This window comes from Heterodontus francisci, chromosome 15 (genome assembly GCF_036365525.1).
Source record: "Heterodontus francisci isolate sHetFra1 chromosome 15, sHetFra1.hap1, whole genome shotgun sequence".
In the NCBI taxonomy this organism is placed as follows: Eukaryota; Metazoa; Chordata; class Chondrichthyes; order Heterodontiformes; family Heterodontidae; genus Heterodontus; species Heterodontus francisci.
In genome coordinates, this window is record NC_090385.1 from 75,065,518 (window position 1) to 75,078,717 (window position 13,200).

At 39.6% G+C, this 13,200-nt stretch overlaps 1 protein-coding gene across 4 annotated transcripts in view; it reads left to right on the forward strand.

Moving 5' to 3' along the window:
* Positions 1 to 13,200, forward strand: part of diaph2 (diaphanous-related formin 2) — a 967,621-nt gene that overhangs the window by 578,849 nt on the left and 375,572 nt on the right. For all 4 annotated transcript variants that reach the window (XM_068047702.1, XM_068047700.1, XM_068047699.1 and 1 more), the window contains 2 exons: positions 3,081 to 3,182; positions 4,363 to 4,457. In XM_068047702.1, coding sequence (XP_067903803.1) covers positions 3,081 to 3,182; positions 4,363 to 4,457 — 197 coding nt within the window. The remainder of the gene's footprint in view (positions 1 to 3,080; positions 3,183 to 4,362; positions 4,458 to 13,200) is intronic.

Below are 13,200 nucleotides of genomic sequence, written 5' to 3' on the forward strand. Positions count from 1 at the left end.
GATTCTCAAGTTTTAACAAAAAAATTGAAACTCTAACAATAGTGAGCTTGATCTTATCTCAAGTGTCAGTTTAGTTCATGAGTGAACACTCATCTCTTGAGTTAGAAGGTTGTGGTCTCAATTTCAGAACTTGAGTGCATATTCTAGGCTGATACTTCAGTGTCGTACTGAGGGCATACTGTATTGTTAGAGGTGCTGTCTGTCAGATAAAATGGTACATCGACGTTTAATCTGCCAGTTCAGGTGGATGAAAAGATCCCATGTCGCTGTTTAAAGAAACACAGACTTCTCCCGTACCCTGATCATCGTTCCTCCTTCAATCCACACTGCCAAAAACAAATGATCGATATCATTGGCTACTGTGGTATTTTTGTGTATGTGAATTGGCAGCCACTTTGCCTTCAAAAGTAATTTGTGAGGTGTGAAATATTTTGGTACATCTTGAGACATTGGTCACTAAATAAGTGCAAGTTTTTTAAAAATTATAATACCATATACATACTTTAAGCTATGTTTATGGTGAAATCTGCCATTCTTTCAGCTGTAAGCAGCTACTGTTACAAGAAAGAGAACATTACAAGATACCTAGAGACTATTCAGCTCATCTTAGTTAGTCCATCTGAAGGGAGGGGGGAGAGAAGGAAAAATGATGAAACGGCCATTGTGTCATGAATTCAATTTTGAATGAATCTTGAATTTTTTGCTGGGCTACATTCCCTGGAATTCTAATTAATTTTTGCCTGAAGATTTTCTTGACATCGATTCTATGTGGACTTTTTGTATTTTTTGCTTATGCTCCCTTTCCTTCTTGTTTTGGCTTCGCTTAAAGTCATGCTGTGGATTTTCCTCAGCTCTATCAGGGCTTCCTTAGTTGTTTCCTTTCAAGACTCGAGGAATAAATAATGCACCTTGCAGTGTGTGCACCAATGTACTTTTATTTATTTTCCCTTCTTGCTGACAGTGCTTACTTTAATGGAGATGGGTCCAAAATATACCTATTCTTTGTGCTGTGCAAGTCAGAACAAAGTCAAAAATATTAGAAAAGGACTGCAAATCACAGAGATGAGAGAGCATCCATGCATTTTGGATGATTATTTTTGGGCTTAAGACAAGTACCCTATGTAATGAAAAGTTATTTGAAAAATAATGTTTACTATATTTGATGTGTTGGGATTCAGATCATAGAAGGCAAACTTACAGTTTGCATTCATTTCCAAATGAATGTCCAGCCACGATCTGTTAGAGCATTGCATAATACTATAATATCTGGATAAACGAGTGTAGAAGCTCTTGATGTATCTCTAAGTTTAAAATCTCGTCTAATCAACCCATACAATGCTAAATCTTGCACAAGTCAAAATATACATAGTATTTGTAAATTCCATTGCTGAAGTATTATGTTGCATTATTTTCAAGTGCTCGTGCATCTTGAAAATGTATGTATTTACATTTAGGGCATAATTTCTGTTTTTCTAAAAATAAGGAAAATTATGTGCAATGCACATTTGAAACCCAATTTTCCATGCAAAATACTTAATATAATATTGTCACGCATACCCCCACCTGCCACAAATGAGGCACATTAATTTTGTCAGATGAACATTGATTTTAAACTTTTGCTGGAATGAAGAAAAGACTTGTTAAAAAATCACCTGACACTTGGCTGGAAAAACATTTGCATACTAACAGACAGTGCTTGGAGAGACAAAGGACTACTCCCTGTTCCAATTAACCCAAATGAATTTTTATCACCAGACATTGAAGGCAAGGAAGTGCATTCCAGGCCCTGCTAAGATGATACAATCCGCAGAGCCAGGATTGGTTAAACTAGCTGGTCACATGACTACCTGGCTGTTCCAGGTTTTTTGAATTAGCCACAGGACAGTTTGAATTCAGAAGGCTGTTTGAACTGGAACCTGCAAAGGAAGCCTCTCCCTCTTTTGCTTTCTCCCAAGCCGCCGGACCCATGGAAGACACGTTAACCTTGAGAGAAAAGACGGCAACCTCAAAACAAGTTGAAGCGTGCACTAGGCCCCAACGAATTTGCAAGTCTGACCGGCAACCAAACACTCCACATTGAACTGAAAGGACAGTAAATAGAAACTCATCTATTCTCTCAAACTTTTCCCCTTTATTCTTTTCTACATTTTCCCAATCTATGCGTGTGTTTATCGCGTATGCATGCTAGCGTGGTCGTGCGCATATTCGTAGTCGGTAACCGTATTAGAGTTTAAGATTAATAAACTTCTACCTTTTTTGTTTAAAATTTAAGAAAACCTGGCTAAATTGATTTCTTTGCCTTACAATTGGAAAGCGGTGAACAAAGATTCAATAAGGGGGAGCTAAAGCATGGTGTTTTTCTAAAAATTAAACCCTGTTACGGTTAAACCAGGCAAAGGCTGAGAGGGAACCCCGAGACCCCTCTCAACTGATCGTAACAATATGCAAAGAGCAATTTGAATTTTTATACATTAAAAATGGTTTCTCATGGATGAGCATGTATTCATGTAGAATGCAACCTGAGTTTTCAGCCAATTTTGCATTGTATAGTAGTTTGTGTTACAGTTGAAACATTTCTCATAACTAGGTAGCACTATCTTAAACCAGAGATCACATGGAAAACTAACTGCCCCGAAGACGACTTCCTCTATCCAACTTAGTTTTCCCATGAGCATTTGTTGGAACTAGCTTCCCATTGGTTGTTTGTTTGGTTCACTTATTAGATGCCTCATCAATTGTAATGTTTTTGCCAAGCAAGACCCATGTCCTTATTTCTGCATGTAGTTTGTGATTTTTTTGGCCAATATGCCTACCTTAGTTTACCTGTGGGTTTCAGAGAATTTATATCCAGTAACATCTTGCTTTTAGTATTGTGCTCTGCCATATTCTCTCCATATATAGAGAATGAACTGTTTGGTGTCGCTGATACACAATTACCTGTGATGATGCAACTTCCTCAAATATTTTGGAGCCACTTTTTGGGTCATGTAATTTTGTATGCCACGCCTCTTAAAGGTCTTTAAAAAAAATACTGTTCAATATTTAAACACTAACAATGTGATTTTTTTTTTAAATTGTAGTAAAAAAGGATGATGTTCAAACTGAAGAAAAAAAAACTGCTCCTGTCAAGAAAAAAGTAAAAGAATTGAGAATTCTGGACCCTAAAACAGCTCAAAATTTGTGTAAGTACTTTACATGCTATTCATTTTAGGTATAGTCATATGTTACGGCCACGTGGTGTGATGTGGATGGTTCCCACTGTTCAATTCCCCACCTGACAGCAGCAAGTGTATTTGTATTAAGAATTTAGACCCTTTGTGTTTCATTTTTCAAATAGATAGCGACAGGTTTTCTTGTAGGGTTTTAAAAACAGCAAGCCAATTGTTTATTGATCAATACACTTTATCTCAAAATTGTCACAACCCCATTCACTCACCCAATCGCTCGCACGCACACACACATACACGAAGAAACAGATAGAGGAGGGAAAGAGGTAGGTGGGTTTAAGTGGGGGAGAAGGGTTATGATAACTGTTGAATTCTCTTGAGACTAGAGTTATCGAAGGTTGCAGGCCTGTGATGATTGCAGATTTCTCCCTTGATTGAAGGTTCTGTTGAAGGTGTTGGGTCACTTCTAGCTCTCTGTCTGCTGTATGATGTCGACGTCACATTTTTTTCCAGCAGGACATGTGCTTTCTGGAATGCCAGCATGTGCAAGTAGCTTCACTTTCTGGATCAGTCTCTGCATCTGGTTTCTGTCCCAAGGTGATTGTACAGTGGCCCATGACGTGGCTACTTCACACCACCTTTGTTTTAGAAGAAGACATTCAATTCTGGAATGTTTCTACGATAGGTGTGAGATGGGTTTCATTATCACCTTTTGGCTTTGAAGATTTCTCCTTTGTCTTTGTCAGACTATTTGAATGTACAAAAGTTTAATCCACTTCTCTTCAGTGGCCATTTTGGACTATTGTTCAGACTTTCTGATTTTTCATAACTCTTCAGAGTTACTCCGTGAATGTTGTATCATCGCACCTCTGATGTGCGTGACGCATGTTACTTAGTGTATAATTTAGGTGTTGCTTTCATCAATACAAGTGTAGATCAGAATCACATGATGTCCAAGTTTTCTTTTTATCTTAGTATATGTTGAAAATTTGAAATAAACCCTGAAAATCCTGTAAATTCCCACCGCAACTATTTTCAGCTGCTATCATAATTGATAGTTCCTGCATTTTCAAGTTCTATTTAATCTTATACACTGACTTTTTCTGCAATAACTATGTTTTGTAAATATATTGCCTTATAAATTGAAAATGCAAATCTCTTGTTGAAGTGACAATACACATTTTGTTTCATTTAGCAATTTTCCTGGGTTCGTATCGCATACCTTACGAAGAAATCAAATATATAATTTTAGAAGTAGATGAGGAGAAGCTCAGTGAGCCCATGATTCAGGTAAGCGCTAAAGTCATTTCTGCTCAGTGGAAACATGATCGCTTACTTTACCACAGGTTCCACAACATATCTGTCTCTCTTTTCTAAGTGCATTTCACAGAATATGATGTCTATTCATTGTGACAGAATGGGGAGATCAGTACACTATGGTGTAAACAGACAGAGAAGCACCATGCCAGAAAGTCCAAGTCTTTTCCCCCAAAGGTTTGTGTTCTTTGATCTTGTCTGAAGAATTATTTTCAGTGACATTATTACAGGACTCTGAATCAATTTTTGAGTTCATTACAGTTGTATTAAGAGCTAAAGATTAACAAATTGTTTTATCAATATGTTGCCTATCAGGATTTTGAAAATGAAAAGTTAAATTTTTTTGAAACAAATCCCAGCTTTTAAAAGAAACACCCAGAAAACACTGTCAATGTCTTGTCAAATGCAAACAGAATATAAACTGAAAAGAAGGTTAATTAGGTTTCTCTCCAAAAGAGATTTAGTGACTTCCCACTAAAAAAGAGCAAGGCAGAACATATGAACCAGACAATGTTGTGCTTGTTATCAGACCAAAACAAGAAAATACATGGAAATGGGTGAAATGTAGAAATAGATTTAAAGCACCTGGAATGAGAAGTAAACCAAACAAAGATATCGAAAAGACTCAATAAATCCTCCATTTGTATCTCTTTTCCTCCTCCTCAATTTCTCTCTCATCTACCTCCTCTTCCTTTGCCCTCTGCTCCTGCTCTTCATCTGAATGCACAAAGCATTTGCAACAAGCTAAATTTAGAGATAAATGGGTTTGATCAAATAACCATTACAGAGATGTGGTTGCATGATGACTGAGGTTGGGAACTAAATATTCCAGGGTACATGACATTTTGAAAAAAAACAAAGCAGAAAAAGAGGGTGGGTAGCCCTGATAATAAAGGATGACATTAGTGAGAATGATCCTGGCTCAGAAGATCAGGAAATAGAATCAGTATGGGTGGCAACAAACATTAACAAGGGGCTGAAAATGCTGGTGGGAGTAGTCTATCTGTACCCTAACAATAGTTCTAGTGTTGGACAGAGTCGTAATCAAGAAATAAGAAAAGCTTGTAACAAAGGTAATGTAATAATCCTGGGAGACTTGAATCTTCGTAAAGACTGAACAGATCAAATTGGTAAAAGTAGTTTGAAGGAAGAGCTTACAGAATGCATTTGAGGCAGTTTCCTAGAACAATACATTGTGTAATCAACTAGGGAAGAGGCTGTTTTAGACCTTGTCTGCTGTAATGAAACAAGGTTAATTAGTAATCTCATAGTAAGGGGTCCTCCAGGAAACAATGATCATAATATGATAGAATTGACGTACTTAAGTCCGAAACTGGAATCTTAAGTTGAAGTGAAACCAATTACATAAGAATGGGGGCGAGTTAGCTAAGTTAGATTGGGCAGTTTGATTAAAAGGTATGATAGTAGATAAACAATGGCGAGCATTTAAAGAACTATTATAATTCTCAAAGAATATACATTCCATTGGGAAATGAAAACTCCACAGGAAATGTGATCAATCTGTGGCTAACTAGAAATTAAGGATAGTATTAGATTATTATCATGTTGCCAAGACGAGTAGTAAGTCTGAGGATTGGGAGAGTTTTCGAAACCAGCAGTTGACGACCAAAAACTTTAAGAAATAGATACTAGAATATTAAAGTAAAATAGCAAATACAAAAACAGGTTGTAAGAGCTTCAGCAGGTATATGAAAATGAAGAGGGTAGCAAAAGTAAATATGAGTCGCTTAAAGGCTGAGACAGGAAAAATTACGATGGGAATAAGGAAATGGCAGACACATTAAACAAATATTTTGTATCTGTTTTCACAGTAAAACACACAAAATGTACCAGAAATAGTGGGGAGCTAAGGGTCTAATGAGAGTGAGAAACTCAAGGTAACTAATATTAGTAATGAAAAAGTGCTGGATAAATTAATGGGGCTAAAAGCTGACAAATCCCCTGAACCTAATGATCTACATTGTAGGATTTTAAAGAAGATGCTACAGAAATTGTGGATGCATTGGCTGTGATCTTCCAAAATTCCCTAGATTCTGGAACAGTCCCAGTGGATTGGAAGGTAGCAAACGTTGCACTGTTATTCAAGAAAAGAGAGAGAGAGAAAAGAGGAAATTACAAGCCAGTTAGCCTGGCATCCGTCGCCGGGAAAATGCTGGAATCCGTTATTAGGGATGTGATAACAGGGCACTTAGTCATAATATGATTAGTCAGGTTTTATGAAAGATTTGTCAACACAATTTTCCGATCAGTTTTTTGAGGATGTAACTAGCAGGGTAGATAAAAGGGCAGCTAATGTAGTATATTTTGATTTTCAAAAGGCATCCGATAAAGTGCCACACAAAATGTTCTTACACAAGAGAAAGGCTCATAGGTTGGATGCAATAGCATGAATAGAGGAAAATTTTTATTACACCATTTTCTTTCTGCGTTGGAGATACGGTCCTGCCACCTGTTGCCAAGGATTCTCCGGAGGCAGCGAAAATGGAATGAATTGAGATGTCGCTCTTGGCTGACATACGTTGTCCAGGCCTCGCTGCCATAGAGCAAGGTACTGAGGACACAGGCTTGATACACTCGGACTTTTGTGTTTCATGTAAGTGCGCCATTTTCCCACACTCTCTTGGCCAGTCTGGACAAAGCAGTGGAAGCCTTTCCCATGCGCTTGTTGATTTCTGCATCGAGAGACAGGTTATTGGTGATAGTTGAGCCTAGGTAGGTGAACTCTTGAACCACTTCCAGAGCGTGGTCGCCAGTATTGATGGATGGAGCATTTCTGACGTCGTGTCCCATGATGTTCATTTTCTTGAGGCCGATGGTGAGGCCAAATTCATTGCAGGCAGCCGCAATCCTGCCAATGAGTCTCTGCAGACACTCTTCAGTGTGGGATGTTAATGCAGCATCATCAGCAAAGACGAGTTCCCTGATGAGGACTTTGGTCTTCGCTCTAAGAAAGGCAAGGTTGAACAACCTGCCATCTGATCTTGTGTGGAGGAAAATTCCTTCTCCTGAAGACTTGAACACATGTGAGAGCAGCAGGGAGAAGAGGATCCCAAACTGTGGGTGCGAGAACACAGCCCTGTTTCACGCCACTCAGGATGGGAAAGGGGTCTGATGAGGCGCCGCTATGCTGAATTGTGCCTTTCATATTGTCATGGAATGAGGTGATGATACTTAGTAGCTTTGGTGGACATCCGATCTTTGCTAGTAGTCTGAAAAGACCACTGCTGACTAGGTCAAAGGCTTTGGTGAGATCGATGAAAGCAACGTAGAGGGGCATCTGTTGTTTACGGCATTTCCCCTGTAGCTGGCGAAGGGAGAACAGCATGTCAATGGTGGATCTCTGCTCGGAAGCCGCACTGTGCCTCAGGGTAGACACGTTCAGCCCGCTTCTGGAGTCTGTTTAAAACAACTCGAGCGAAGACTTTCCCCACTATGCTGAGAATATCCGGAGAATACTTGGCATCAGGTGGCAGGACCGCATCTCCAACGCAGAAGTCCTCAAGGCGGTCAACATCCCCAGCACATACACCCTACTGAGCCAGCGGCGCTTGAGATGGCTTGGCCATGTGAGCCACATGGAAGATGGCAGGATCCCCAAGGATGCATTGTACAGTGAGCTCGTCGCTGGTTTCAGACCCACCGGCGGTCCATGTCTCCACTTTAAAGACGTCTGCAAACGCGACATAAAGTCCTGTGACATTGACCACAAGTCGTGGGAGTCAGTTGCCAGTGATTGCCAGAGCTGGCGGACAGCCATAAAGGCGGGGCTAAAGAGTGGTGCATCGAAGAGACTTAGCTGTTGGCAGGAAAAAAGACAGAAGCGCAAAGAGAGAGCCAACTGTGTAACAGCCCCGCCAACCAATTTTATCTGCAGCGCCTGTGGAAGAATCTGTCACTCTAGAATTGGCCTTTATAGCCTCTCCAGGCACTGCTTCACAAACCACTGACCACCTCTAGGCGCTTACCCATTGTCTCTCGAGATAAGGAGGCCAAAGAGAAGAGAACTCATCCATATGTATTTCATGTGGGTGTCACTGGGAAGGCCAACATTTATTACCCATCCCTAATTGCCCTTGAGAAGATGGCGTTGAGCCACCTTGAATGCAACTGAGTGGCTTGTTCCAGAGGGCAGTTAAGAGTCAACTACATTGCTGTGTGTCGGGAATCATATATAAGGCAGTTTTCCTTCCCTAAAGGACATTAGTGAACCAGTTGGATTTTTACAACAGTCCAGTCGTTCCATGGTCGCCATTAATGCTATCGCTTTTTATGCCACAATTATTGAATTCATTGAGTTTAAATTCGCCTGGTGTGGTGGTGGGATTTGAACTCCTGTCTACAGATCATTAGTCCAGGCCTCTAGATTGTTAGTGCAGTAACATAACTACTACCCTATCTTACCCCGAGTGTACGTCGATGTTTATGCTGCATTTGCACCTCCTCCCAGCCTTTTTTATTTCAACCTATCAGCATATCCTTCTACTTCTTTCTCTCTCACACACTTGTCCAGCTTCTCCACAAATGCATCTTTGCTAATCACCCCCATCTTGTATAGCTATTCTATGTGGCAGTGGTTCCACATTCTAACTGCTCTTTGAGTAAAGGAGTTTCTGCTGAATTCCCTATTGGATTTATTAACTATCATATTTATGGGCCTTAGGTCTGGTCTTACCTGCAAGTGAAAAGATCTTCTCTATGCCTGCCCTTTTATAACCTTAAAGGCCTCTATGAGATTACCCCTGAATCTCTCATCCAGAGAAAAGAGCCTCAGCTTTTTCAGTCTTTCTTGATAAGATAATCTCTCAGTTCTGGTATCAATACAGTAAATCTTTTTTGCACCTTCTCCAGTACCTCTATATTGTTACGACCAAGGCTAGAGGAGTGCACTGTCTGTCTCTAGTTCCACTTCTCCACAGGTCAAACATATATTTCAATATTTTACCCTGTTACCGATAGGGTTAATTATATACCCTTTTTATTTTGAAATAAAATCCACCAACCAGGTTTCTTTAATAAACAACTGAATTATAATATATTATAAAGCAAGACTTCTTCAATAAAGATGCAAAGCTTATTAACACACAGGATAAAATATGAAAGTTCCCTTCTAAATTAACCCAACACACACACACCCCGAATAAAAAAAGTTTTCTCTGCAGAGATCTCTTTACAAAAAGGACCAAAAAATATACTTTGGCCAAATACTTGTTAATTCTTGAAGAAAAAAGTATAAGATGTGGGATGTCCCAGCTGGTCCTTTATTCAGGTGTCCAAATACGCGTAGACCCTTGTCACTGGGATCTTTTTGGAGCAGTTCTTTTCGGGCAATGCTAAGGATTAGTCTGGCAGGCTTTCTAGGAGAATCACTACATCATGGATTTCAGCTATCACACTGGATTCTCAGGGTTTCTCAAAGAGGTGGAAAAAAGATGAGCTGGTGGCTTCTCTCTCAGCAGGCTTACCCCCCAACTGACTCAAAACAATATCCAAAAACGAAACCAACTCTTGACCACCATAAATCTTGACATGTCGCTTCTCTGTAAACAACTCCCCTAGTCAGAAGGCTCCTGCTGTTTACTTAGCTTAAGACATGTGACTTCCAGTAAGTGTGTTTTTAAACAAAGCCCCTAAGTCCTTCCAGTGACCTTTTTTTTAAAAAGAAACAAAGTCCAGCATCTATGGAATCTCTTCAGTCTTTCAAATGAATCCATTTCACAATTTTTAAACATGAGTCCTCAAGAAATATTTTTAAAATGGAAACATTTCATAACCCTCCATCCTTGGAGGAATGAAACACCAGTTTTTAAATGTGTTTCATTACAAAGAGTGGGGAAAAAAAGATGAAAAAATGTTAGAACACAGTTACACGCTCATTCTCATTCACTCTTTACCTGTAGCTAATACAGTTATGCTCTGAACCATCTTTGTACTCAGATAATTCAAAGCAAGGTTAAATTCTAGAAAAAGCATCAGCAATTACAATATTTTACCCTGCAATGTGGGTAATCTTTAAATGATAGGGATGCAATAGTAAACTCTATCAAAATAGTCTGAAATTCAGATATTTGAATTTTTCTACAAAGGCTAGGGGGTGATCATCAGTATATACCAGTGTCTTTGTGTAGTTTATGGCAGTCATAGACTTCAAAATGTTTAAGAGCTAGTAGTAAGCCCAGGGTTTTCTTTTTCCACTGTAGAGTATCTCTTTTGGTGTCAATTTAGCTTTTTGGAAAAGTATCCCATTGGCTTTTCTATGCCTGATTCATCGTCTTGTAACAGACTGCATCGATCTCTAGGTTACTAGCATCAATAGCTACTGTTACAACCGACCGCTCAAGTCAAAGCCCCCAATCAAAATATACGATTCTGATTGTGGTGGGAGAAACACACTATTGATTCAGTCCTATCCCTCCACAGATCGCTTAACATATCTTTTTAAACTTTCCAAATTAAAGAAAGACCCAGCCAAATTGTGCCATCTATTAACCCCCGAATTTACACTCCTGTCGAAGTAGACTCTTCCACCACGTAACAGTCTAAGGTAGCTTGAAGTCCTCGCAGCAGTCTGATTGGGAAAAAAAAGGTTCTTCAACAGTAGATCAGTCCGTAGTCTAGTTCAGCAGTTGAATTGATGCTCTTCTTTTCCAGCAATGAATTTCAGCAAATACGGTTCAGTAGTTAAAGGAATTTGGTTATTTTCTTTGAAGAAATTAATCTGGATAGACATCAGAATTCTGAGAGTATAATAAATAGAGTTTAAATAAACTGAGAGAGAGCTCTCTTTTCCTTTAGTATATGCTGGCAGACAGCCTGTGTGTATGTCTCTTAACTGTGTTTCAAAGGCTAGTTTTGCAGCTAGTTTCAATTGTCAGTCGGCAACAATGTATCTCTCGATCCTCAGTCTCTGAATGGCTGTATTTTGCCCGGGGCAACGAGAATGCATTTTTTGATTCAGTCTCTGGATCTTGTTGCCTTAAAGCAGTACTGCTCCTTTTCCAGTTTTAAAGGCACACCCCATTTTTCCTGGGAAAAAAAACTACAGGATCATAACACCTCTGCCCTCGCGGAATGAGATGCCATTCCTGAAATGCATTTTTCCTGCATTTACAGATCTACAATCTTCTAAAATTGTAAGAAATACAGAACATTTGGGGCTTTAAATTTGCAAAAAGGTTGTCCCAATTAACCCATTTCAAATGTCCAAGGATTGCCTTCCAGTTGTTTCATGTTTTCTTTCCAAGTGTTCCTATTGTCCATCACCTCGGCCAGGTGAACTCCACAGCTAGGAGCACTGACCACTACTGGGTTTGCTATTCTCTGAGAAGTTTCTCGAGTTCCCCTTAACCTGTGTGACATCACTTGATACAGGAAAACCCTGTCCGGTGTAACAGAAACTGATATTTCTTTTTACCCTTGGGTGTCAAAGGAATTTGACAGTATCCCTCCAGCACATCTGGCTCTTTAAGATACATGGTGTTACCCACTCTGTCCATACAGTCCTTTAAATAAGAATTTGGGTAGGAGTCTGCTTTCTTTACCACAGTGACTTTTCTAGAGTCTATGCAAGTTTGAGCCAACCAACCAGGTTTAGGCATCAAGACCATCTGCGAATTCCAGCTGTCCTGACTAGGTTCAACTAAGCTGCCCTTCAGCATGCATTGTACCTCAAATTCTAAATATGTCTTCCCAGCCAATCTCTGACTGGGTTCAATTAGATGGTTTTCCAACATGTATTGGATTTCTGCTTTCACCTGGGCCTGTTTCTCTGGACCTAAGCGATCAGGATAAGTTTTATAGGAGAGGATTCTCCTACATCAACATCATATATGGCTAAGGTTGTACATCCTCGTTTATCCCTACAGACTCCTTTAAATGCTGTGAGTAGTCTTGTTAGGTCTTCTCATTGTTCTGCATCTAAATATGAAAGCATAGTGTCTAATCTCCCTAACGATTCTGTATTAGCTAACCGAATAGTAGGAGGTTCAATTTGAGAATTTTCTAGGTCTCCTTCTGCCTCATCTTCACTATCCCTTTCATCCTTCACTGTCCTTACTACCTGACATACTTGTTCTTGCTTATCCACCTCCCGGCAGTGATATTGTTTTAACATATGGATACGACATAGCCGATTCTTTTTACGGCGATCTGGGGTGTCAATCAAATAATTTACTTTATCAGTCCTTTTGACTACTCTATACAATCCACTGAACTGTGCTTTCAGAGATTCACCCTATAAAGGCAGTAATACTAACACCTCATCCCCTGGTTGAAATGTTCGGGTTTTGGCATGCTTGTCTGCCCACTTCTTCATGGTTGTTTGGGAAACTTTCATGTTCCTGAGCCACTTTACAGGCTCTCGTGAGCCACTCCCAGATTCATCCCTCTGTTCTAAAAAAATTTCTGTGATTAGTTTTAGAAGACCTCTTAGCTCATGTCCATCAACTAATTCAAAAGGACTAAAACAGATAGACTCATTAGGTGACTCCCTAGAGGCAAACAAAAGACAAACTAGGATTTTGTCCCGATCATGGGGATAATCATGACAATATGCCCTGATCATCGTTTTGAAGGTCTGATGCTGCCATTCTAATGCCCCTTGTGTTTCTGGGTGGTATGCTGAGGACTTGAACTATGTTATACCCAGATTATTCATAACTTCCTGAAAATTTTAGACATAAAGTTAGAACCTTGATCT